The following is a 27563-nucleotide window of genomic DNA, read 5'->3' on the forward strand; positions in this document are numbered from 1 at the left end:
GATCGAGACCATCCTGGCTAACATGGTGAAACCCCGTCTCTACTAAAAATACAAAAAAATTAGCCGGGCGTGGTGGCGGGCGCCTGTAGTCCCAGCTACTCAGGAGGCTGAGGCAGGAGAATGGCATGAACCCGGGAGGCGGAGCTTGCAGTGAGCCGAGATCGTGCCACTGCACTCTGGCCTGGGAGAAAGAGCAAGACTCTGTCTCAAAAAAAAAAAAAAAAAAAAAAAAAGAACTGATAAGTGAGTTTAGCAGGATTCAAAATTAATATACAAAAATTGATTTTTTTTTTTTTTTTTTTTTTTTGGGAGGGACGTAGCCTCGCTCTGTAGTCCAGGCTGGAGTACAGGGGGATCTTGGCTCACTGCAACCTTTGCTTGCCAGTCTCGGTTCAAGCAATTCTTCTGCCTCAGCCTCCCGAGTAGCTGGGATTACAGGCATGCACCACCATGCCCAGTTAATTTTTGTATTTTTAGTAGAGACGGGGTTTCACCATGTTGGCCAGGCTGGTCTTGAACTCCTGACCTCATGATCCACCCGCCTCAGCCTCCCAAAGTGCTGGGATTACAGATGTGAGCCAACGCGTCCAGCTTGATTTCTTATTTATATTAGCACCAAACTTTTAAGAATTAAAATGAAGGAAACAATCTTACTCATAATTAATAAAAATACTTAAGAATAAGTTTGACAGCAGAAATGCAATTACTCTACACTGAAAACTACAAAACATTGTGAAGAGAAATTAAAGGAGGATTTATGGAAATTAAGAGATGTGTCATGATTCAATAGTATTAAGATGGCAGCACTCTCCAAATTGATCTATTAAACACAATTCTAATCAAAATCCTAATAGGACTTTTTGTAGAAATTGGAAAACTGATTCTAAAATTTATATAGAAATTAAAAGAAGCCAGAAGAGCCACAATTTTGAAGAATGCTATTGGGGAATTTACACTACCTGATTTCAAAACTTACTCTAAGTACTACGGTAACTGATACAGTGTGGTATTGGTGTGGGGACAGACAAAGACAAGTGATACAAAATAGGAAGCCCAGAAATAAACTGGTACATTTATAGGCAACTGATTTTCAACCAAGTGCCCCAGATAATTCAATGGCAAGAGGGTAGTCTTTTAACAAATGGTTATGGAATAATGAGATATCTATATATAAAAAAAGGATGAGGGAGAACTTAGATACTTATTTCAAATCTCACACAATTGTGAACTCAAAATAGAATATAGACCTAAAGGTAAGAGCTAAAACTATAAAACTTCTAAAAGAAAATCTCCGTGACATTGAATGAGGCAAAGATTCTTAGCACTGTCCAAAAGGAAAAGTTGATAAATTGTACTTTATCCAATTTAACCACTTTGCTCTCTGGAAAACATCATTAGAAAACCAAAAGATTAGCCACAAGCTTGGAAGCAATACTTGCAAATCCCATAGATGTTAGTATAGCAATGATTGTTTTAATTAACATGATTGATAATTTTCAATTTGGAAGGATGCTGTTTTAATGTATGTAGTGTGGCACTTAGGAGAATATAAATTTTAAAGTAAAATAGTTCTGAATTTGAATCACCGGTTGGCCACTACTGATCTGAAAGGATTAAAGTATATTGCTTAACCTTTCTGGGCCTCAGCTTTCTAAGGAAATCTGGAAAGAAGCAATCTCATGAGAACGTTGTGAAGATTAAATGAGATACAATTTGTAAAAAACTCCTAGCAGACAGCCTGAAACACAAAATGGTATTCTAGAAATTTTCATATTTCATGTTTTCCCAAAATGTATTAAGGTAGAAGGCAGCTATTAAAAAACATATTTAATAAGTTATGTTTGATAAAATAGAATTTGCCTTTTTCTAATTATAAAAGAATGCATGGTTTTCATAGAGATTTTGATATAGAAGAGTACTTTTAAAGGATAAAATCAATTGCAATTCCCAAATCCTGATGATCACTATTGATATTTTGGTATATATTCTTTCAAAATCATCTAGGTATACATTTGTGGGCTTTGGATCTTGCTCTATTCTTTTGTTATTTTTTCTAAATTTGAACAGTTAAATAGACAGTCAACAAAACAATTGTGAAAATTTTGGCAGTAGTAAGCATTTGTTGTCAGTTGAAAACTTTCCACGTTAGCAAGTAGGTTTGTGTATAAAGACAGAATAATATTGGGCAGAGTGTAAAATTATTTCTCTCTCTCTCTCTCCCCCTCCCCCGATCTATTTACATATATATCCATTCCATCCATCATCTGTCTATCCTCTTTGCAACCATTCATCCATCAATCTTTCCATCCACTCATTCATTCATTTTTCTATCATCTATCCATCCATTCTCTATATCTTTGTATGTCTAACTATTGGTTTTAGAATGCAAATATTGAAGTGAGTTGAAAAATGAAGTTACACTCTTCTGAAAGAAAAAAACGATTGATTAATTTCTTTAATAATAAAATATGGATTTGTCATTTCAATTTATACAGAGGACTTTTTTATAACTTGAATAAAGTAAATCTCAGCTCCAACATTTGACAAAAATGTATATAAAGCATACCTTAAGATAAAGGAATTTTATTTAAAATATAGTATATAGACAAAAGTGTATTGAAAAGGACAATATTTTCATTATCCAATTATTTCTGAGTGGTTTTTTGTTTGTTTTTTGTTTTTTGGGGTTTTTTTGTTAGTTTGTTTTTGTTTTTGTTTTGAGATAGAGTTTTGCTCTTGTCACCCAGGCTGGAGTGCCTTCTCAGCTCACTGCAACCACCACCCCCCGGGTTGAAGCTATTCTCCTGCCTCAGCCTCCCAAGTAGCTGGGCTTACAGGTGCATGCCATGACACCTGGCTAATTTTTTGTATTTTTAACAGGGACAGGGTTTTGCCATGTTGGCCAGGCTGGTCTCGAACTCCTGACCTCAGGTGATCCGCCTGCTTCAGCCTCCCAAAGCACTGGGATTACAGGTGTGAGCCATCGCACCTGGCCCTGAGTGTATTAGGCTTTCACAGGGTCTTGCTAAGTAAAATAGTAACTGCTATAAATTTTTTTGCATATTCACCCTGCAAAAAAATGAGAAAGTAAAAGATGATTGATTTAACACGTTTTTATAAGTCAGGTAGTGTCTAGTTCTTTGCTTTCAATAAAGTGGAAGAGGAACTTCATGAAATTTCAGGTTATAGATCATTTAAAATAATTTTCAATGATAGTTCACTCCAACATGTTGGGCATTTACCTCAGAAGTTCAAAGAATTCTGTGACATTGCTATATCAAAAGTCCTTCAATTCTGATCTATTTATTCAAGTAAACATGTTTCTCAGTACTTACATGTTTAACAATGAAAAAGAGGAACAAAAGTGATGCTGAACCTTGTCTCTTTACATCAATAAGTAGTATTTCTCAACAGACATAGGTACCAATTAAAACGGTTCAATAATGTCATTAAGAGGTGCAATTCCAATAACATTTTACCTTTATCATCTGATAATAGTTTATCAAATTGGCAATCTATTGTTTAGATATGTTAATCTTACTAACAAAGAAAACTCAATCCAGACTCCAAACTTGAAGTATCACAGGAAATTAAAATTTTTATTTAAGTTTTATACATGTTTTTAGTATTGAGATCAATACTAATACTTTATTGATCAATAGTGTGATCAAAAAATAATTTCAACTTAAAAATACATTACATTTGGATAAAGTTCTGTGGTTGAAGAAGAATTCAAGGAGGTGGGCTTCTCAGAAAAATTCAAGAAGAGGAATTATCAATGCAAAATTAATCAGTGTGAAATAAGAGTTTGGTCATATATTTTTAAGTGGATGAGACTAGGTAGAAATATCTATAGTATTTAGATACCTTTGGATACACATAGAAGGTTACTGTAACAGTTCCACTGTAATATTTACAATCGGTCCAAATTTATATATTTTGTAACCAGATTGATATCCATTAATAATTTCTTGATATCCATTAAAATGGGTAAGTTCGTAGTTTTTCAAATTTATTTTAGAAGATACAGAGCAAAACATTGAAAACCATTAGTTCGCAGTCTGCACTCTAGACTCTACTTCTTGAAGCCTGTAGTCTGTAGTATGGCCTTCAAGGTGCTTCACAATCTAGCCCCTTCCTACCTCTCTCACACTTCCTTTCCCACTGACTCTGAATTTTAGCCTTGGCCAACTCTTCTCTTTCTTACCTCCAATTCTTAAAAAATCCTACACTTTTTTAAGTGTAGGAAAGCTTTTTCTCCTTTTTCTGATGAATGAGTTCCTCCTATCCCTTAAGACTCAGCTCCTCTGAGAGGCTATCACTGAGAGGTTACACCAGTGTGTCCCCAAAGCACTACCAGGTCCCTCTATCACAATACTTATGGGTTTCTAGGATTGTTTATTTAGATATCAGTTTGCCCCACCGGTCTGTGACTTCTTTTATTCACATGTGTCTCTTCAAGCTTCTGGGCACAAAGTGGGCGCTGAAAAGTACATGTTGAATAAATGACAGGATGAATGTGTCCTGACATCTTCACTCTCATTTTTAGTTTATTTCTAAATCAGCTAAACCAGTCACCCTATGTCTCTTAACACAACCTGCTCATTTCTTCTCACTGCCTTGCTTGGGCTCTGCTCACTCATCAATGCCCTCAGCCTTTGTTTTCACTACTAATTGCCCAAAACAGTGCCTCTCTGGTTGACAATGTTCTTGGCAACATTGGCAGTTTTGAACCCACTGAACATTTTCTCATAAAAACAATGTTTCAAGTAGCAGTTAGGTTTGGCCACAGAGTCTAATCTACTCAAATGTAGTGAAAACACTAGCTGTCTGCAATGAAAGAAGTTTCAGCCCTATGAAAGTAAAAATGTTGTTGATAATGCAACATATTTTTCAAAGATAAGCTTCTGTGCCTTTATTTTTTAAAGAGTTCGTGGAGAAGATGTGTCTTCCCTGTGGTGGCCTTAGTAGACGGGAGAGGAACTAATGTTTGTTAAATGTCTGCTCCGTGCCAGGCACCATGTCCATTTTATGTGTTGTATCACATAAGCCTCATGACACTTTTGCCAGATGTACAGATAGCCTTTGCTGTATTACAAACCACCCCACACTTACACAACCATCATTTATGAGCCCAAGATTCTGTGAGCTGGGCACAGTCGGATAATGCTTCAGTTGGTCTCCTGGGGCTCACTTCTGCAGCTGCGCTCAGCTGGTAGATGATGAAATGGCAGGGGCAGGGTGATCTGGAATAATCTGGGTGATCTCTTGGCTAAAGCACCTCGGTTTTCCGTCATGCGGCCTTTCCAGCAGGTTGGCTCAGGCTCACGGCTGCAATGTCAAAGAGGGCAAAAATGGAAGCTGAAAAGCTTTTGGAGGACTCACTTACAATCTGACACACTGTCCCTTCCTTCACATACTGGTCAAAGCAAGTCACAAGGCCAGATTCAAAGGGCTGAGATATAGACACCATCACTTCATGGGAGGAGGTGCAAAAACTGTGTGGCTGTTTCTAATATACCAAACAAAGGGCATTGTTATTCCATTCCGTGGGTGCCAAAATCCTACCAAATGCACCAGTTCATAAGTAATAGAAGCAGTATTTGAGTCCAGGTCTCTCTGACCTCCCAACTCTTCTACTCTCTACTATACCAGAACACCTTAGGTAGCCTTCCTTTTCCTCCTTTCCATTCTCTTTCTTTCTCCTCCTTTGTCTTTCTCTATCCATGTCCAGACTCTAAGAGGAGGAAGCAGAAGAAAGAAAGGGTAAGGTGCAGTGAGAGATTCACACCAGGGTTATGTGCCACGCTCTCTGAGTAACTAGCATCTTAGGGAAACAAGGCCAGAAGTAAGATACATTTTAGGTGATTATTTTTACACCTTTCTTTCTTGTTTTCTTTTCACCAAATATTGTGTTCAAGTCTCAATTTCCCCTCTTACTAGCTGTATACTTGGCAAGGTACTTACCCACTCAGCCTCCATGTGCTCATCTGTAGAATGAGAGTAATAATTCCTACATCTATGAGTTGTTGTGAAGTTCAAATGAGATAATAATGTATGCAAAAAACATTTTGAAAACCGTAGGGCACACTCTAGCAATGTGATGAATTATTCATGCTTCTACTCGGGGTCAAAAAGGAAGTATAGTCATGCTGACTGTGGCTCTGACAACTGCCAGGTGCTTTCAAGGCTTTTCAGCGAAGTGTGGGTTTCAGACAAATGGGAAATCTAATAGACCGCTCTCCGCAGTTGGCTGTATTTCCAGCCAGCACGGATATGATTATAATTAGAGTTTCAAGAGCCTGTTTCACATCAAAAGGATTCCTTGGCCCAGTCTGCAGTCTACCTGAGGTATGTGGCCAGACGTGATCCCTCTGGCAGGTGTTTTTATTCGGGCCCATTTGCTTCTTTTCCTGTGCTACCAGGAGTGTCTGTTTCTATTATACTCATTATTTTCAGATACCAGGTGAGAAGAGATTTTCCATATGTGAGATTTCAGATGGTGACCACTGAGCATAATGCATAGCTCTCGCCCCCTCTCCTCACTTCCTAAATGAACAGCAACTCTGACAAATTCACTTTAACAGAGCCAGGCCTTTTATTAGCAGCCAGAGAATAGTCTGTAATGGGAGGAATTACTCTACCCATGCATCTCTCCCAGGAAAAACATTCGTTAGCCTGGCAAGGAAGTGAAACCTCTTATTAGAAACTGCAGAAAAGTCAATTTCTCCATTTTTGCTGCTAAAAGATCCAGAACACATCTCACTGCACACCTGAAATTAACAATTCAACTGGAAGGGGAGGTGAGCCCACTGGAGACAGGTGGAGATGGCTGAGTGAGCAGGACTCCAGATCAGAGCTGAGCCCAACCTGGGTGTTCATGATTTCAAACCCCATTATGGCCTTTCCTGCAGGGTCCTTTTGATCATCATAACTCTTCACTGGGCAAAGTGATGATAGTGCTAAGACTCACCCAGTGTTCAAAGACAGATTTTTTTTTTTTTTGCTTCTTTTTATCTAGCTAATGATTTTCCAATTTTAGCCAGCAGTGCTGAGAAGCCACAACTGTCATAAGAGTCCTTGATGGAATTTCTCTGAGTAAAATTCAGAAGAAAAGCCCATATGTGTAAGTACAAAGAAGCAGGCTGGTTTCAAGCTGCCCCATTTGCTTTGCATTTATCCTTCTAAGCCATGGATTAAAACAAATGCTAATGATGGAGTTGAATTTTCAGGGAAAGGAAACAGCATCCAAGGTTTATGATCACTGGGGTCATAGGAATGGAAACTCCTCAAGGACAAATTCCAAGGAAAGGTCAGCTTATGCCCTATGATCACCCATTATTCCTGCTGGACCAAACTATTGTTGGTTTTCAATTCTTGCATCTCATCAAGTCTATTATGCCATTAATTGCAAGAATATTATTTTAGGTATTAATGAGAAAGAAAAGTTGCTGCTAATTAAAGTGAGAAACATATGGAGTGATATACCAGGCTGTTTCAGGCCACCAAGTCTTGTTTCTCTCTTGGGAGTGCCTCTTCTCTCACCTGCTCTTCTCCTACCTGTTATGGTCTCTCCAAAATCACATCTCCTCTAGCTTTTGACTGGTATTTGCCATCCAGTCCATGTGATTTTGGGAAGTTCATTGTGAGCTTCCTATGAACAAAAATCATACTCTATTCACCTGGGGCCCATCAAAGCCATGGGAGGACACAATGCTCCAGCACTTCGGCCCCTTCAGCCACTTAAGGATGCAGCAGGAGGTGCCATCTGTGAAGGAGAGAGCAAGCCCTCACCAGACACCAAATCAGCTGGTGCCTTGATTTTAAATTTCCCAGCCTCCAAAACTGTGAGAAATGAATTTCTATTATTAGAAATTACACAGTCTCAAGTATTTTGTTATAGCTGCATGAACAGACTAACATACAACCTAGTCTCCACCATATTCTTCCTTGATTGTGAGCAGCAGCACATCATGACCACTTGCTACAGAAGCTGCTGTTTGGCTCTAGAGAGGGCACTGGTTGTTTCATGCCAGAATGAGGAGTGGAGCCATGTCCACAAGTGGAAACTGGAACAGAGAGGAAGCAACTTGGGTGAGGTGACTGAGCTGGGAAGCAACTAAAGGTGCATCCATTAGCCCTTTGCTAGGGAGCCCCCAGCAACCAACCACTGCAGTGCAACTCCTGTGGCTCTTCACTTGAGGCCAGGAGTTCGAGGCCAACCTGGCCAACATAGCAAGACCTCATCTCATATATATCTATATACACATACGTGTGTGTGTATGTATATATACATATACATGTACATACACATACACATGTGTGTATGTATATATAAATATATATGTACATACACATACATATGTATATATACATACATATACACACATATATGTGTATATATACGCATATACATATACACATATATATACACACATATATACATATATATGTGTATATATATAAAATATGTATATAATTGAGTATATATATATATACTCAACTTAAAGTCTCTTGCCTTTATTCTCCGACCCAGGCACTGTGCCAGGAACTAAGAGTTAAAGATGGTAATGAGAGGTGACAGCATGCTGGCAGTCCTCACAGCCCTCACTTGCTCTTGGCACCTCCTCGGCCTGGGCTCCCACTTTGGTGGCACTTGAAGAGCCCTTCAGCCCACCGCTGCACTGTGGGAGCCCCTTTCTGGGCTGGCCAAGGTGGGAGCTGGCTCCCTCAGCTTGCAGGGAGTGTGGAGGGAGAGGCACTAGGGGGAACTGGGGCTGCACGCGGCGCTTGCGGGCCAGCTGGAGTTCCGGGTGGGCGTGGGCTTGGCGGGCCCCTGCACTAGGAGCAGCTGACCGGCCCTGCCGGCCCTGGGCAGTGAGGGGCTTAGCTCCCAGGCCAGTGGCTGCGGAGGGTGTACTGGGTTCCCCAGCAGTGCCGACCCACCGGCATTGCGCTCCATTTCTCACCGGACCTTAGCTGCCTCCCGCAGGGCAGGGCTCGGGACCTGCAGCCCGCCATGCCTGAGCCTCCCACCCCCTCCATGGGCTCCTGTGCAGCCCGAGCCTCCCCGACGAGCACCACCCCCTGCTCTACGGCGCCCAGTCCCATCGACCACCCAAGGGCTGAGGCCTGCGAGTGCTCGGTGTGGGACTGGCCAGCAGCTCCACCTGCAGCCCCGGTGCGGGAACCACTGGGTGAAGCCAGCTGGGCTCCTGAGTCAGGTGGAGACGTGGAGAACCTTTAAGTCTAGCTCAGGGATTGTAAATACACCAATCAGCACCCTGTGTCTAGCTCAGGGTCTGTGAATGCACCAATCGACACTCTGTATCTAGCTGCTCTGGTGGGGCCTTGGAGAACCTTTGTGTCTATACTCTGTATCTAACTGACCTGATGGGGACGTGGAGACCCTTTATGTCTAGCTCAGGGATTGTAAACGCACCAATCAGCGCCCTGTCAAAACAGACCACTCGGCTCTACTAATCAGCAGGATGTGGGTCGGGCCAGATAAGAGAATAAAAGCAGGCTGCCCCAGCCAGCAGTGGCAACCCACTCGCGTCCCCTTCCACACTGTGGAAGCTTTGTTCTTTCGCTCTTTGCAATAAATCTTGCTACTGCTCACTCTTTGGGTCCACGCTGCTTTTATGAGCTGTAACACTCAGTGCAAAGGTCTGCAGCTTCACTCCTGAAGCCAGCGAGACCACGAGCCCACAGAAGGAAGAAACTCCGAACACATCCGAACATCAGAAGGAACAAACTCCAGACTCGCCACCTTAAGAGCTGTAACACTCACCGCGAGGGTGCGCGGCTTCATTCTTGAAGTCAGTGAGACCAAGAACCCACCAATTCCGGACACAGTAAGACCCCATTCCTGCCCTCGAGGAACATATGGTCTAACTCTAAACTCTTAGAAATAAAGTTTCAGAAAGGTAGGTACCTTGTTCAAAGTCACACCATTTGTAAGTGGCTAGTCCAGTACTTGAACTCAAGTTTATGTCAAAAGTCTCTCTCTCTTCAGCTACACCATACTGCATCCTCTTATCACATAGCAATATAATTACTTATCATTATTTTTTAGTTGTAGTTATTAAAATTTATTTAGCTCTCTGATAATTTATTATCAGAGACATAAACCAGGGTGTAAAAGTACATTATTAATGCCAAAAATATATTTTTTATTTTATTATTATTATACTTTTTTAGGGTACCTGTGCACAATGTGCAGGTTTGTTACATATGTATACATGTGCCATGTTGGTGTACTGCACCCATTAACTCGTCATTTAGCATTAGGTATATCTCCTAATGCTATCCCTCCCCCCCTCCCCCCACCCTACAACAGTCCGTGGAGTGTGATGTTCCCCTTCCTGTGTCCATGTGTTCTCATTGTTCAATTCCCACCTATGAGTGAGAACATGCGGTGTTTGGTTTTTTGTCCTTGTGATAGTTTACTGAGAATGATGATTTCCAGTTTCATCCACGTCCCTACAAAGGACATGAACTCATCATTTTTTATGGCTGCATAGTATTCCATGGTGTGTATGTGCCACATTTTCTTAATCCAGTCTATTGTTGTTGGACATTTGGGTTGGTTCCAAGTCTTTTTTATTGTGAATACTGCTGCAGTAAACATACGTGTGCATGTGTCTTTATAGCAGCATGATTTATAGTCCTTTGGGTATATACCCAGTAATGGGATGGCTGGGTCAAATGGTATTTCTAGTTCTAGATCCCTGAGGAATCGCCACACTGACTTCCACAATGGTTGAACTAGTTTACAGTCCCACCAGCAGTGTAAAAGTGTTCCTATTTCTCCACATCCTCTCCAGCACCTGTTGTTTCCTGACTTTTTAATGATCGCCATTCTAACTGGTGTGAGATGGTATCTCATTGTGGTTTTGATTTGCATTTCTCTGATGGCCAGTGATGATGAGCATTTTTGCATGTGTTTTTTGGGTGCATAAATGTCTTCTTTTGAGAAGTGTCTGTTCATGTCCTTTGCCCACTTTTTGATGGGGTTATTTGTTTTTTTCTTGTAAATTTGTCTGAGTTCATTGTAGATTCTGGATATTAACCCTTTGTCAGATGAGTAGGTTGTGAAAATTTTCTCCCATTTTTTAGGTTGCCTGTTTACTCTGATGGTAGTTTCTTTTGCTGTGCAGAAGCTCTTTAGTTTAGTTAGATCCCATTTGTCAATTCTGGCTTTTGTTGCCATTGCTTTTGGTGTTATAGACATGAAGTCCTTGCCCATGCCTATGTCCTGAATGGTAATGCCTAGGTTTTCTTCTAGGGTTTTTATGGTTTTAGGTCTAACCTGTAAGTCTTTAATCCATCTTGAATTAATTTTTGTATAAAGTGTAAGGAAGGGATCCAGTTTCAGCTTTCTACATATGGCTAGCCCGTTTTCACAGCACCATTTATTAAATAGGGAATCCTTTCTCCATTGCTTGTTTTTGTCAGGTTTGTCAAAGATCAGATAGTTGCAGATATGTGGCGTTATTTCTGAGGGTTCTGTTCTGTTCCATTGATCTATATCTCTGTTTTGGTACCATTACCATGCTGTTTTGGTTACTGTAGCATTGTAGTATAGTTTGAAGTCAGGTAGTGTGATGCCTCCAGCTTTGTTCTTTTGGCTTAGGATTGACTTGGCGATGCGGGCTCTTTTTTGGTTCCATATGAACTTTAAAGTAGTTTTTTTCCAATTCTGTGAAGAAAGTCATTGGCAGTTTGATGGGGATGGCATTGAATCTATAAATTACCTTGGGCAGTATGGCCATTTTCACAATATTGATTCTTCCTACCCATGAGCATGGAATGTTCTTCCATTTGTTTGTATCCTCTTTTATTTCATTGAGCAATGGTTTGTAGTTCTCCTTGAAGAGGTCCTTCGCGTCCCTTGTAAGTTGGATTCCTAGGTATTTTATTCTCTTTGAAGCAATTGTGAATGGGAGTTCCCTCATGATTTGGCTCTCTGTTTGTCTGTTATTGGTGTATAAGAATGCTTGTGATTTTTGTACATTGATTTTGTATCCTGAGACTTTGCTGAAGTTGCCTATCAGCTTAAGGAGATTTTGGGCTGAGATGATGGGGTTTTCTAGATATACAATCATGTCATCTGCAAACAGGGACAATTTGACTTCCTCTTTTCCTAATTGAATACCCTTTATATCCTTCTCCTGCCTAATTGCTCTGGCCAGAACTTCCAGCACTATATTGAATAGGAGTGGTGAGAGAGGGCATCCCTGTCTTGTGCCAGTTTTCAAAGGGAATGCTTCCAGTTTTTGCCCATTCAGTATGATATTGGCTGTGGGTTTGTCACAGATAGCTCTTATTATTTTGAGATACATCCCATCAATACCTAATTTATTGAGAGTTTTTAGCATGAAGGGTTGTTGAATTTTGTCAAAGGCCTTTTCTGCATCTATTGAGATAATCATGTGGTTTTTGTCTTTGGTTCTGTTTATATGCTGGATTACATTTATTGATTTGCATATGTTGAACCAGCCTTGCATCCCAGGGATGAAGCCCACTTGATCATGGTGGATAAGCTTTTTGATGTGCTGCTGGATTCGGTTTGCCAGTATTTTATTGAGGATTTTTGCATCAATGTTCATCAAGGATATTGGTCTAAAATTCTCTTTTTTGGTTATGTCTCTGCCAGGTTTTGGTATCAGGACGATGCTGGCTTCATAAAATGTGTTAGGGAGGATTCCCTCTTTTTCTATCGATTGGAATAGTTTCAGAAGGAATGGTACCAGTTCCTCCTTGTACCTCTGGTAGAATTCGGCTGTGAATCCATCTGGTCCTGGACTCTTTTTGGTTGGTAAGCTATTGATTATTGCCACAATTTCAGAGCCTGTTGTTGGTCTATTCAGAGATTCAACCTCTTCCTGGTTTAGTCTTGGGAGGGTGTATGTATCAAGGAATTTATCCATTTCTTCTAGATTTTCTAGTTGATTTGCATAGAGGTGTTTGTAGTATTCTCTGATGGTAGTTTGCATTTCTGTGGGATCGGTGGTGATATCCCCTTTATCATTTTTTATTGCGTCTGTTTGATTCTTCTCTCTTTTCTTCTTTATTAGTCTTGCTAGTGGTCTATCAATTTTGTTGATCTTTTCAAAAAACCAGCTCCTGGATTCATTAACTTTTTGAAGGGTTTTTTGTGTCTCTATTTCCTTCAGTTCTGCTCTGATTTTAGTTATTTCTTGCCTTCTGCTAGATTTCGAATTTGTTTGCTCTTGCTTTTCTAGTTCTTTTAATTGTGATGTTAGGGTGTCAATTTTGGATCTTTCCTGCTTTCTCTTGTGGGCATTTAGTGCTATAAATTTCCCTCTACACACTGCTTTGAATGTGTCCCAGAGATTCTGGTATGTTGTGTCTTTGTTCTCTTTGGTTTCAAAGAACATCTTTATTTCTGCCTTCATTTCGTTATGTATCCAGTAGTCATTCAGGAGCAGGTCGTTCAGTTTCCGTGTAGTTGAGCGGTTTTGAGTGAGTTTCTTAATCCTGAGTCCTAGTTTGATTGCCCTGTGGTCTGAGAGACAGTTTGTTATAATTTCTGTTTTTTACATTTGCTGAGGAGAGCTTTACTTCCAACTATGTGGTCAGTTTTGGAATAGGTGTGGTGTGGTGCCGAAAAAAATGTATATTCTGTTGATTTGGGGTGGAGAGTTCTGTAGATGTCTATTAGGTCCACTTGGTGCAGAGCTGAGTTCAATTCCTTGATATCCTTGTTAACTTTCTGTCTCGTTGATCTGTCTAATGTTGACAGTGGGGTGTTAAAGTCTCCCATTATTATTGTGTGGGAGTCTAAGTCTCTTTGTAGCTCATTCAGGACTTGCTTTATGAATATGGGTGCTCCTGTATTGGGTGCATATATATTTAGGATAGTTAGCTCTTCTCATTGAATTGATCCCTTTACCATTATGTAATGGCCTTCTTTGTCTCTTTTGATCTTTGTTGGTTTAAAGTCTGTTTTATCAGAGACTAGGATTTCAACCCCTGCCTTTTTTGTTTTCCATTTGCTTAGCAGATCTTCCTCCATCCTTTTATTTTGAGCCTATGTGTGTCTCTGCACGTGAGATGGGTTTCCTGAATACAGCACATTGATGGGTCTTGACTCTTTATCCAATTTGCCAGTCTGTGTCTTTTAATTGGAGCATTTAGTCCATTTACATTTAAAGTTAATATTGTTATGTGTGAATTTGATCCTGTCATTATGATGTTAGCTGGTTATTTTGCTCATTAGTTGATGCAGTTTCTTCCTAGCCTCGATGGTCTTTACAATTTGGCATGATTTTGCAGTGGCTGGTACCAGTTGTTCCTTTCCATGTTTAGTGCTTCCTTCAGGAACTCTTTTAGGGCAGGCCTGGTGGTGACAAAATCTCTCAGCATTTGCTTGTCTGTAAAGGATTTTATTTCTCCTCCACTTATGAAACTTAGTTTGTCTGGATATGAAATTCTGGGTTGAAAATTCTTTTCTTTAAGAATGTTGAATATTGGCTCCCACTCTCTTCTGGCTTGTAGAGTTTCTGCCGAGAAATCAGCGGTTAGTCTGATGGGCTTCCCTTTGTGGGTAACCCAACCTTTCTCTCTGGCTGCTCTTAACATTTTTTCCTTCATTTCAACTTTGGTGAATCTGACAATTATGTGTCTTGGAGTTGCTGTTCTCGAGGAGTATCTTTGTGGTGTTCTCTGTATTTCCTGAATCTGAGTGCTGGCCTGCCTTGCTAGATTGAGGAAGTTCTCCTGGATAATATCCTGCAGAGTGTTTTCCTACTTGGTTCCATTCTCCCCGTCACTTTCAGGTACACCAATCAGACATAGATTTGGTCTTTTCACATAGTCCCATATTTCTTGGAGGCTTTGTTCTTTTCTTTTTATTCTTTTTTCTCTAAACTTCCCTTCTCACTTCATTTCATTCATTTCATCTTCCATCACTGATACCCTTTCTTCCAGTTGATCACAGCGGCTCCTGAGGCTTCTGCATTCTTCACATAGTTCTCGAGCCTTGGCTTTCAGCTCCATCAGCTCCTTTAAGCACTTCTCTGTATTGGTTATTCTAGTTATACATTCGTCTAATTTTTTTTCAAAGTTTTTAACTTCTTTGCCATTGGTGTGAATTTCCTCCTGTAGCTCAGAGTAGTTTGATCATCTGAAGCCTTCTTCTCTCTACTCGTCAAAGTCATTCTCTGTCCAGCTTTGTTCCATTGCTGGTGAGGAACTGTGTTCCTTTGGAGGAGGAGAGGCGCTCTGCTTTTTAAAGTTTCAGTTTTTCTGCTCTGTTTTTTCCCCATCTTTGTGGTTTTATCTACTTTTGGTCTTTGATGATGATGATGTACAGATGGGTTTTTGGTGTGGATGTCCTTTCTGTTTGTTAGTTTTCCTTCTAACAGACAGGACCCTCAGCTGCAGGTCTGTTGGAGTTTGCTAGAGGTCCACTCCAGACCCTGTTTGCCTGGTTATCAGCAGTGGTGGCTGCAGAACAGTGGATTTTTGTGAACCGCGAATGCTGCTGCCTGATTGTTCCTCTGGAAGTTTTGTCTCAGAGGAGTACCCAGCCGTGTGAGGTGTCAGTCTGCCCCTACAGGGGGGTGCCTCCCAGTTAGGCTGCTGAGGGGTCAGGGGTCAGGGACCCACTTGAGGAGGCAGTCTGCCTGTTCTCAGATCTCCAGCTGCATGCTGGGGGAACCACTACTCTCTTCAAAGCTGTCAGACAGGGACATTTAAGTCTGCAGAGGTTACTGCTGTCTTTTTGTTTGTCTATGCCCTTCCCCCAGAGGTGGAGCCTACAGAGGCAGGCAGGCCTCCTTGAGCTGTGGTGGGCTCCACCCAGTTCGAGCTTCCCAGCTGCTTTGTTTACCTAAGCAAGCCTGGGCAATGGCAGGAGCCCCTCCCCCAGCCTTGCTGCCACCTTGCAGTTTGATCTCAGACTGCTGTGCTAGCAATCAGCGAGACTCTGTGGGCATAGGACCCTCCAAGCCAGGTGTAGGATATAATCTCCTGGTGTGCCGTTTTTTAAGCCTGTCAGAAAAACGCAGTATTAGGGTGGGTGTGACCCGATTTTCCAGGTGCCGTCTGTCACCCCTTTCTTTGACTAGGAAAGGGAACTCCCTGACCCCTTGCACTTCCTGAGTGAGGCAATGCCTCGCCCTGCTTCTGCTTGCGCATGGTGCACTGCCCCCACTGTCCTGCGCCCACTGTCTGGCACTCCCTAATGAGATGAACCCGGTACCTCAGATGGAAATGCAGAAATCACCTGTCTCCTGCGTTGCTCATGCTGGGAGCTGTAGACCGGAGCTGTTCCTATTCGGCCATCTTGGCTCCACCCCCCGCCAAAAATATTTACTTGTATTAAATGTATTGGATATATTCATAATAAAAGTGAAATTAGTTATCTCTCTCTGGGTGGTTTGAGTGATGTTTATTGTCTTTTCTTATACTGTTCTGTATTTTGTAAAATTTAAAAAATAAGATTGCATTGTGTTTATATTTTTTGAAAAGTTATTTTTTAAATAAAACAAATATATATGAAAATGCAGGACCATAAAGTGCTAAGCATCAGCTACTAAATTAATTGCAATGTAAGGAAATCCACAAGTGCCATGCATTAGGTTAGAAACACAGCCAATCAACCTTGATAATTAATAGCGATCAATGTATCCTCAAGTAGGTACTCTCAGAGCCCAGGAAGACTGTGGTAATCCAGATTTCACTGTCAGAGATGTGGTGAACCTTTCTGTTTTTCCAGAGAGAGGGGACAGAACATGGAGGCCAAAACACCATCAGACATTGCAGCATCTAGAAAGTAGAAGTCTCTCATTTCTTCACTGGCAATCTCTCATTTTATAGAAGATTTTACGTCTTTATGTATAGAAATGTCCAATTTCATTGTTCATAGCCGTTATCAGCCACCTTCCCTCAAGGAATCCTGCTGGGAATTTGGTTTAAATGACACCACGTATATAAATGTGGGTCTCTAGCTCCTTGCACCAATGGACAATCAAGAGCCTACTGCTGGCCCAGGCTCCCTGGAACATCTTTTGTAGGACATAAACCTTCCTTTGCCTCCTTAGAAATGAACTTCTGCCAGCAAGTGTTCCACTCTTCTTACTGAAATGAGATCTAACAATTTCTTCTCACATACTTACTGATCTTTGACCAACCACTTGTTTATACGAAAAAAAGAGTCCCTTTTCTTTGGAAAAAAAAAAAGGTTTGGCTTTCCCCTGCTGCTCAGTAAGTTAAGGCAAGTGATAGAATCTTCTAGGAATGTCAGCCTAGGAGCTCTAGGCATTCACACTTACCACATATCAAAGTAACAGAAGGAATATATTCCTAACTTAATACAAGTGTCCACCTAGACAGTTATCATGTTCATGCATGCTTTCAAGTAGTATGCTTTATAGCTGTGAGGTAAAATAATATTTTACAGTGTGTTATGATTTCAAAGACACACTCAGTCTCACTTAGATCTCATTTAACCATCACAGCAGCCCTATGGGAAACATATTACCTGCTTCACAAGGAGGAAACCAGGTTCAGAAAGCCCGCATGGTGAGTTCAAGATTACTAAGTCAGGACTCAATCCTAGATCTTTCGACTTCAAATGCCAGGCAATTTCCACCGCTTTTCCAAAATTAAAAATTTTATCCTGGATTCTCCTTCTACCAAGTGAATGTGTAGGATGGGAACGATCCTATTCTGAAGCCATCTACTGCAGAAAGGAGAGAAAGTGGGGGAGGGGAGAAGCTAATATCTATTGAGCTTCTGCTCCATGTGGGCTGTTTTCCTTGCACTATCTCATTTAAACATCATCACTTTCTCTGTTTTTGAAAGGATGGCCTTCTTAAGGACACACACACACACACACACACACACACACGCACCCTTTTTTTCTCCTGTCCCTCCAGTTCAGTTTTCTGTGTAACACTGATTACATGTTCTTCTCCTCCCTGGCAGGGTGTGTGCTGGTGGTGTCTGTAATAGAACAGCTCGCTCAAGTTCACAACTCGACAGTCCAGGCTTCGATGGAGAGACTGTGCAGCTACCTGCCTGGTAAATATGGGACAAGTCATACTGCTGAGGGTCTGCTTGTCCTCTCACTCATGAGTCATCATGACTGCCTTTACTTCCTGCCCATACTTACAGAGAAGAATCTGATTATGCTATTTCTGTGGGTTGATATTCTTGTGGGGCTCATAGAAATTAAAACCAAAAAAAAAAAAATGCTTTAGGCAACTTCTCCCTGACATTCACTTTCCATCATGGCACAATGAAATTGCTGTGGACCCTAAGGGAATAACATGTTGAATGGCCAATTGTTGTTTGATGTGTTACATTAATAATAATTTGCCTACCTACTGATCATTGCCTTAAGTACTAAGAAGTCAAAATAATGAATAATTTCCAATAATTTTATGTTAACTTGACCAACATTCACATACCAAGATGTACACCTAGCCCTACCAACACAGAACTTTGGGTTGGGAGGACAACTGATCTCAAAATTTCAAATGGGAAAATAATCTAGAACATTTCATTAATTTAAACTGGATCTCAGTAAAGTACCTTATACATCCACCAAAGGAAGAAACTGATTGGTGGTTCAAGCAAGTTGCATATTTGTTTTTTGATATTAGTAGAAATAAAATATTAATCATATTTCCATTATAGAATACTGTTACTTGAACAGTCATAATGAATAAACTTCTTTGAGAGTCAAATTTTTATTCACTTAATGGGAACTAATTCATCTAGGGTGCCTACATTATTTTTTCTGTTAAGTAAGGTAGTTGGAATAATGGCAATTGTATCTTTGATTGACACAGTATGCTGTGCCAATAGCATCAAAGTCTTTTCAGAGAACTTATTGCATTTAGTCATAATATGCATTCACAGGCTAAAATGTTTAGAATTCAAAAACAAAGACTGGGAGAGGATAATATACAAACACATGTGTTTAGAATGTCCCAAATGGACCATTAAGATTTGAACATATTCACATCATAATTACATCTTTCTTTTGTGAAGTTAAAACATGGCAGCTAAACTTCGGCTTTCCCTTCTTCCAGTTCCATTCTCCCCTGCCCCACCTCCCTAGAAGGAACCTTTCAGATGAACTTAACGGTTCTTGTCAGATTTTATACTTACACATTCACTTGTATGGATTCATGAATAATGTGTAATATTGTTCTGCCAGTAATTTTTTTGGTTTTCTTTGTAAAAATAAGACAAATGTAGAAAACCATGCAAAGCAAATGTATAGCTTCATCAGTTACTGAAAGATGAATGCCCTTGTAAACATAGCCTGGGTCAAGAAAGAACAGATCAATGGCCTCCCCTGAAGTCCCACCCACATGCTCCATCCCATCCTCCCCCTGCAAAAAGCTCAATGAGCTGATTTTTATGGTAAAATTATTTTATTTATAGCTTTATCACTCAGTGAGCATCCCTAGATATTGTAACCTTGCCCAGTATTTAAATGTTTGATGTGTCTTTTGAGTCTATTTTAATCTATAAGTTTCCTTTCCACCCCTTCCTTTTTCTTATCACTTAGCTGTGGAATTTGACCTGTAGAGTTTCCCACAGTCTGGATGGTGTTGATTGCATTCCTGTAGTATAAATGAGTATGTTTCTCTGTGCTCTGTATTTCCTGAAAATTGGTAGCTTGATCAGAGGTTTGATCCCATTCCAATCTGATTCCTTTGACAAGCCTATAAATGATATTGTTTTCTTCCATCAGGAGGCCGCTATAGGTGCTTTTACCTTGTATGTTTCCTTTTCTTCTTCTTCTTCTTCTTTTTCTTTTTTTGAGACAAGGTCTCAGTCTGTCACCCAGGCTGGAGTGCTCACTGCAGCCTTGACCTCCCGGGCTCATGAGATCCTCCTGCTTCAGCCTCCCAAGGATCTAAGACTACAGGCACACACCATCACACCAGCTAATTTTAAAATTTTTTTGCCAAGACAGGGTCTCTCTGTGTTGCCCAGGCTAGTCTCTAACTCCTGGCCTCAAGTAATCTGTCCACCTTGGCCTCCCAAAGCACTGAGATGACAGGTGCGTTGTGAGCCACTGTGCCAGTACTTTCTTTTGGCGATGGTCACAGCTGTCGATGTTCAATGATGAGATCTATTAATTTATTTGAGTTTTAAAACTGTGATATTCTAATCTATTATTTATTTCTTATTTATTAATTGACATATATTGGATGCTTCTCACATCATATTTTAGAAACATTTTTCCCACAGTACTTAGTGGAAAAACATCTAGGAAAGGCCAGATAAATGCTTGATTCTTTTCTTTTATCAGTTTTCAAGGTAATGCATTGGTTTTCTGTTATCATCTCACAGCAAGCAATTAGTGTTTCCTTAACATATCATGATAAAATTATGAACTTAAACATACCTGATGGGTTTTGGTGAAGTGCAATTATTATCCTTTTGAAGCTCAGATGATCCCATTGAGCTTTGACCAGTGGCACCTCCTTCAAGCTAACTCAAGTCCTTTGCACATAAGCCTCAGTAACCTTCGATAGTTTCCTCACTAACTGGTATGACAAAGTGTTCCAGCCCTATCTTGTACATGTCAAGCCCGAGGCTTGAAATCAGTCATTTCTCTTAAAAGCCCTGGTTTCTTTTAGTGAGAAATAATGTTTCAAGACCACAAACCAGATGCTTAGGAATGTTCATTGTTACTGAGTTGGCCACTCTTTTTTTTTTTTTCTTTTTGAGATAGAGTCTTGCTCTGTTGCCCAGGCTGGAGTGCAGTGGCTCGACCTCGGCTCACTGCAACTGCTGCCACCCTTGTTCAAGCGATTCTCCTGCCTCAGCCTCCTGAGTAGCTGGGATTATAGGTGCCTGCCATTGCACCCGGCTAATGTGAGTTGACCATTCTTTCTAGGCCTCTTCAGTGGACAGAAATAGGAAACCTATGTATATACATTTACACATGTCAGCTTTAAGACAAAATATCTGAGTTCATACTGACACTTCAAATTGAAGTTCAGAACCACAAAATTTTTTTCTTAGTGTCTTCTGTATTGTATCTATATCTCCTTTCCACACAAAGTCCCAATTGTCAAGCACAAAGGGATTGATAGAATTAAAATCTCCAATCATTACTCATTTACCTATCCTTCCTTGCACATAAAACAGTCTCAGAATATCAATTCGAAGGCTACTATCATTAATATATTTTCTAATTCTTATGAGCAGTTAAAATTGTTTTTTTGCATATGCCTTTCCCATTTCTCCACGCTTTTTAATCATTGTCCTACCTTATCTGAGCATATAGCCACTACATATAACACCTATTCCCTTTTCACCCTCATTTAGTCTTAGCTGCATCAGCAACTGTATGATTAATGTTCACCACCAGCCCTTATATGAATTGTCTAGTTGAATTGTTGTCTAAAGTTCATTCCTTTAGCCCCTCCAGAAGGACTCATAGCAACAAATATTCCTTGAATTCTTGCATGTTGATAACAGGCTGTCTGCGCCCTTTATACTTGAAAGTCAATGCTTTTCTGTATATAAAACTCCTTGGCACACGGTGTCTTTCCCTGAGCATCTTAAATATAGTATTCAAAAGCCTATTGATAATCTAATTTACCTTGTCCTTACAAGTTATTTGCTGTTTATACTTTGAAGTTCAGAAGATTTTTTTTCTATAAAATTTAGTCATCTAACTGGAAGATAATTTGGTGCCAGCTGTTGTGTATTAATGTTCTCAGGCATTCAGTGTGCTCTCTCTATGTGATTTCAAGTATATATTTTCTAATTTTGGGAATGTTTTAGTGTTGGTTTGGTTTCCTTGATTTTGTTTTTTTCCTCTGGGATTTCTATTATCCACATTTTGAATCTTCTTTGGCTGTCTTTGCTATTTTGCCTATCTCTTGAATTTATTTTAATCTCTTTATTTATTTTTATCTTAAAATTGTTCCTCCTCTCCACCTTCTATTTCACTTAAGATCTCATCTACTGTTTTCACTTGTTCTTGTATTCATTCTAGTTTAGACTTCACTTCTTTTTTCTTTATTTCGTGTTTTATTTTTCCTGAGTTCTCTTATTCCATATCTGAGTTTTTCTAATTCTTATTCTTGCTATTTTTTCATGTCTTATATCATTTTATTAATGCCTCTTAGCTCATTTTAAAATAATATGTTTGGAAATAATATGTTATGTTTTAATCCTTTTTTGGCATGACTTTCTGGCATGCTTTTACTATCTGTAGGGATGTTATTCTGTTCCTTAATCTTTTTCTTCTTATAATAACTTTGTATGGGAGTTGACCTAGATACATTTCTGTTGCTCATTTTTATGTGAAATTAGTTTTCAAAAACTCTTAGAAAGAGAGGTGGTTCAGGGTAGTTTTTCTAAATGCACAGAGCTCCTTCTTCTGTTGTTTTGGGGTAGTGTTAAAAAAAAATTGTGGCAGCTTGCTCTCTGAGATTTTCTGACTGTTTCCCTATTTACTTTCATCTGGGCTTTCTCTATCCCCAGCAGTTTCTCCTCAGTGTGGGCCTTGCCCTGGAAAGGAGCTCCAGTGGGTCCCTTGTGGGTGCCAGATGACTCTAGCCCCTAATTCCTTCTAGTCTTGAACTCCTTGCATTCACCAGCTATTGACTGGGCAAAACCTCTCCCTGTCCAGCAGCCGTTCTCTAACTGGCCCGCCATGCTTTCTACTCAACACCTGTCAGCTAGCTGGGGATTCTCCTGTTCTCAGTTTTATCTGTCATCCATTGCTTCCCTCTACTTTCTCCCTTACAGAAGTTGATGGCTCATAGGTCTTGTGGTTGTGAAGTGGTTTATTCTCACCTAATTGCACATTGGGGTTCATGGATATACCTAGCTTTGTGGTAACTGCTTTCTGAGGGTTTTCGGTCTTGCTATTCAGGTACTCTTTTTTTTTTTTTTTTTTTTGAGACAGAGCCTTGCTCTGTCACCTAGGCTGAGGTGCAGTGGCGCAATCTCGGCTCACTGCAACGTCTGCCTCCCGGGTTCAAGCGATTCTCCTGCCTCAGCCTCCTGAGTAGTTGGGATTATACCCATCACGATGCCTGGATAATTTTTGCATTTTTAGTAGACATGGGGTTTCACCATGTTGGTCAGGCTGGTCTTTAACTCCTGACCTCAGGTGATCTTCCCGCCTTGGCCTCCCAAAGTGCTGGGATTACACTCCTTTTTTTTTTTGTAGAGATTCAAAGAGATTTCAAAATTCTGCTGCCTCCACCACCATCTTTCCATACTCCTCCCTTGCGAAGGCTTTAATTTGACATCAATGGTCTACTGTATGCATTGCTCGCAAGTTTTTTTTTCACACAACATGATTTTAGGATCTATACATGTTAAGGCATATAGGCCTAGGTCAAGCATCTTAATTACTCTATATTTCTTTACCATATAAATTCTGTATTTTATTTATTTATTCTTCTATCGAACATTCACAATTTGTTATAAGCTTTACTTTGTATTTTCACATCTCTGAGTTACAGAAGAAGAAGAAAAATATTATTACCATTTTACAGAAGGAAAACAGTGAAGAACAGTCACAGTTATCATTAAGCCTTGTTTTAACTGGTTGCCTTTCTGTGTGATAGACAACATTGGCAGGTATAACCTCGAGTTAGATGTTCTCTTTTTTTGCAAAGTTGCATCGTCCAAAGGTGAACGACTGACTAAAAATCCTATTTCCTCGATTATTCCCTCTTCTTAATATACTAGCAAAATATAAAACAACCCAAAACAAGATTGCTGGTTCAAGGTACCATCTTAGCTTCTTCTGACTTTGAACAGGAAATGTCAGAGTATGGTAAGATCAAGCGAGAGGCTGAAAGTCAGATTCTGGTGAAGTGGAAACTGGTATTTCACCAAGGGAGACAAGATAGATATTTTGATTTTTAATGATGGGTTCCCTTTTCAATTGGAGCAATTTTAAAGGATTAAGAAGGTTATTGGGGGTTATTTTCATTTTATCAATTCTTGTTTTACCTCCAGCTGAAAATAGAACACTCAGTTCAGGTTAAAGGACACCATGGGCTGTATCGCTTCCATTTTATGGATGAGAAAAACAAGACACAGAAACAGAATGGTTATGTGAGTTGTATGGGGTGGCAAAGATAGATGTTCTCCTAGCTAAGGATTTCTCCTAGAAGACATAATAGGCCTGACCCACAGTGCCTACTGGGATCCAGTATTGCATTGCCTTCTGTCTGGTAGGCCAGGTGAATGGGGGATAGAAGGATATGAAATTAAGCACATAAACACACAATTATTTTTAAATTATCTTTCAGTGAAGTATGACTTTCACCTCCAAAGCTAAAAAGTACAAAAAACAAAGCTTTAGCAGGGAAATCACGTAAGCACCACTCTTGAGAATAATCTCTTAGTAAGTCATGTTGCCTTTCCCTGTGCCCTGTAAGACAATTTTTTTCTAATCGTGCAAAGCATTTCCGACCCTCAGTTTCATCCACTGCTTTTGCCTCTGGCTCTCATTAGGAAGCACCTTGGAAGAATCTCAGAATTGTTAATGGAAAATGATTAATGGAATCATTCCCACTAGTCAGGGGTTAACAGAATCATATGCCCTGAGAGTCTTGCTATAACTTCACTTTCTTGGGTCGCCTATGCAGAAATCTTATCTCTGTGGAATATAATTGTTAAAAACTCATGTAGTCTTAAAACGAAGAAGACACTTCGTGCCTACTCTGGAGGTTCTGAAAGTCTGAATGCATCCTAGAATATGTACTTATAAAATTGTGTGGTTCGCCAGGCGTGGTGGCTCATGCCTGTAATCCCAGCACTTTAGGAGGCCAAGGCGGGTGGATCACAATGTCAAGAGATCACAACCATCCTGGCCAACATGGTGACACCCTGTCTCTACTAAAAATACAAAAGTTAGCTGGGCGTGGTGGCATGTGCCTATAGTCCCAGCTACTCGGGAGGCTGACGCAGAAGAATCGCTTGAACCCTGGAGGTGGAGGTTGCAGTGAGCTGAGATTGCACCACTGCACTCCAGCCTGGTGACAGAGCAAGACTCCGTCTCAAAAAAAAAAAAATTATGTGGTCCCTTGGTCCCACTGTGCTTCAAGTTTGTATATAATAATGTATACATAGGTAATAATGTATACATATTATACATATAATAACGTATAACAATATCTGCTATACTTGAGGTAGATAAGGCATCAAATAAAAGGTCCTAAGCACCTTGAAATGTATACTACAAATAACAAGGCCTTTTGGAGTAAAATATTTTAATCTCAGCTGAACCATTTGCTATGTGTGTAATCTTAAGCTCTCTAAGTCTTAATGTTCTTGTCTATAGAATGAGGATGAAAATAATTACTCCCTCAAAAGATTCTTTTTGTTTTTGAGGTCTCAATACATTCATTTTTGTTTTTATTTTTTATATATATTTTTATTATACTTTAAGTTCTAGGGTACCTTTAAACTAGTTCAACCATTGTGGAAGACAGTGTGGCAATTCCTCAGGGATCTAGAACTAGAAAAGATTCTTATGAGAAAGGAAGTGATGGTAAACATGAAGATAACTTACAAATTGGAATGTCCTACGTTTTATTTACACATACATCTGTATACACCCAATGTATGATAACTGCTTAATTGGTCTTATTTTAACTTTTTTTGTCCTTTGGAATAGCCACATTTTCTTTTTTCCTATGCTGTTCCAAGTCTCTTTTAATCTGTAGAAATTAAATATTCTTGTATGATCCTTGTCACAGGCAGAGTTAACAGTATAATTTTTACTTTAGCTAGGTTGCTGTCAATATGTAAATGCCAAATTTTTCTTCAGATGTATCAGTAACAATCAGGTTACCATCTGATCATGGCTGACTGGGGATAGCTGGCTCTTTCTGGAGATTTTGCATACTTCTGCTTTGTACCCTTACGTATTGATCTCAGAATTTCGCTCTCAGAGGGCATTTCATGTCCCATATCAGCCATTGCTCCAGGGGCCTCTCAAGCTAACAATCACAGAAGACTCTATTGGAAACTTTTCAAATGGTCCTCCTCAGGGAGGGAGGAACCTGCAGCCATTCGCTTTGACTTGAGCTAAACGGAATTCTAAGACACACACACACACACACACACACACACACACACACACACACACACACACACACACACACACACACACTGCTTATCTTACCAGAAAGAAGATGAATTTTCTCTGCCTTTAAGCCAGTATTAGAAGTTTATCAAAGAACACCCTAATGTCTGTTTTTAAAGAGCTCTGCTCTAGGCTAAGTCAGTTCTGCATTAGCAGCACTTTTAACTTTTTTCCAAAGCTCCTTCATTTAATTTGGAAAGTCTCTTACAAAAGTCCCCAAACTTAGCAGACACTATAGTGAAAGGGACCAAATCCTACACCCACATTTTTCAGATGAGGAAATAGAAGTCCAGAAAGGGGATGCAATTTCTCCAAGGCCAGAAGCCAGTGGGCTGGTACTGAATGAAATGCAAGTCTCTGAGTATACTGTGACATCAGAGCTTCTTGACCCCCTCCACAGTAGCACCCCTAAAAGATCCCAAGGGAGAGGGAATCTGTATTTAAACACTTTTATTAAACTACAATTCACATACTATACAGTTCACTCATTTAAAGTGTACAATTTAGTGACTTTCAATATAGTCATAGAGTTGCGTGTTCATCAGTCACCACAATCAATTTTAGAACATTTTCATTACACCAGAAACCACATGCCTTTTAGCATCCCCCAAACACCCATTCTTTCCAGCCCTAAGCAACCATTAATCTACTTTCTGTGTCTATGACTTTGCCTGTTTTGGGCATTTCATATAAATGGAATCATACAATATCTGGTCTTGTGTGACTGATTTCTTTCTCTTAGCATAGTGTTTTAGAGATTCACTATGTTGTAGCGTGTATTATAACCTTATTACTTTTTATGGCTGAATAATATTGCATTGTATGGGTATACCATGTTTGTTGATCTGTTAGCTGATGGGTATTTGAGCAGTTTCCATTTCTTGGCTATTATGCAAAATGCTGCTATAAAAATTTGTGTACACGTTTCTGTGTGGACATCTGTATATATATATGGTAGAATTGCTGGATCACATAGTAACTCTATGTTAAACAGTCTGAGGAGCTGGTAGGCTGGTTACAAACTGGCTGCACCAGTTTACATTGCCATCAGCATTGTACAAGCTTCTGATTTCTCCACATCCTCACCAACACGTATTATTCTCTCTTTTATTATAGCACATTATAGTGGATATGAAGTTGTATCTCATTTTGACTTCGAATTGCATTTCCTTGGTAGCTAATGATGTTGAGTATCTTTTCATGTGGCTTTTGGACATTGGTATATCTTCTCTGGAAAACCATCTATTCAGATCCTTTGTACACATTTTAATTGGACTATTTGTCTTTTTATTATTGAGTTGTAATAGTCCTTTATATATTCTAGCACTGTGATAGGTCATTTGATATATGACTGGCAAAAATTTTCTCCCATTCTGTGGGCTGTCTTTTTACTTTCTGTTGGTGTTCTATGAAGCACAAAACTTATTTTTAT

General features: G+C 39.9%; 1 protein-coding gene across 1 annotated transcript in view; it reads left to right on the plus strand.

Moving 5' to 3' along the window:
- The window catches only part of AOAH (acyloxyacyl hydrolase), a 210542-nt gene that overhangs the window by 27523 nt on the left and 155456 nt on the right, over positions 1-27563 (plus strand). Inside the window, exon 2 of the mRNA XM_032758314.2 lies at positions 17962-18057. Coding sequence (XP_032614205.1) covers positions 17962-18057 — 96 coding nt within the window. The remainder of the gene's footprint in view (positions 1-17961; positions 18058-27563) is intronic.

This window comes from Hylobates moloch, unplaced genomic scaffold (genome assembly GCF_009828535.3).
Source record: "Hylobates moloch isolate HMO894 unplaced genomic scaffold, HMol_V3 SCAFFOLD_1, whole genome shotgun sequence".
Classification (NCBI taxonomy): domain Eukaryota; kingdom Metazoa; phylum Chordata; class Mammalia; order Primates; family Hylobatidae; genus Hylobates; species Hylobates moloch.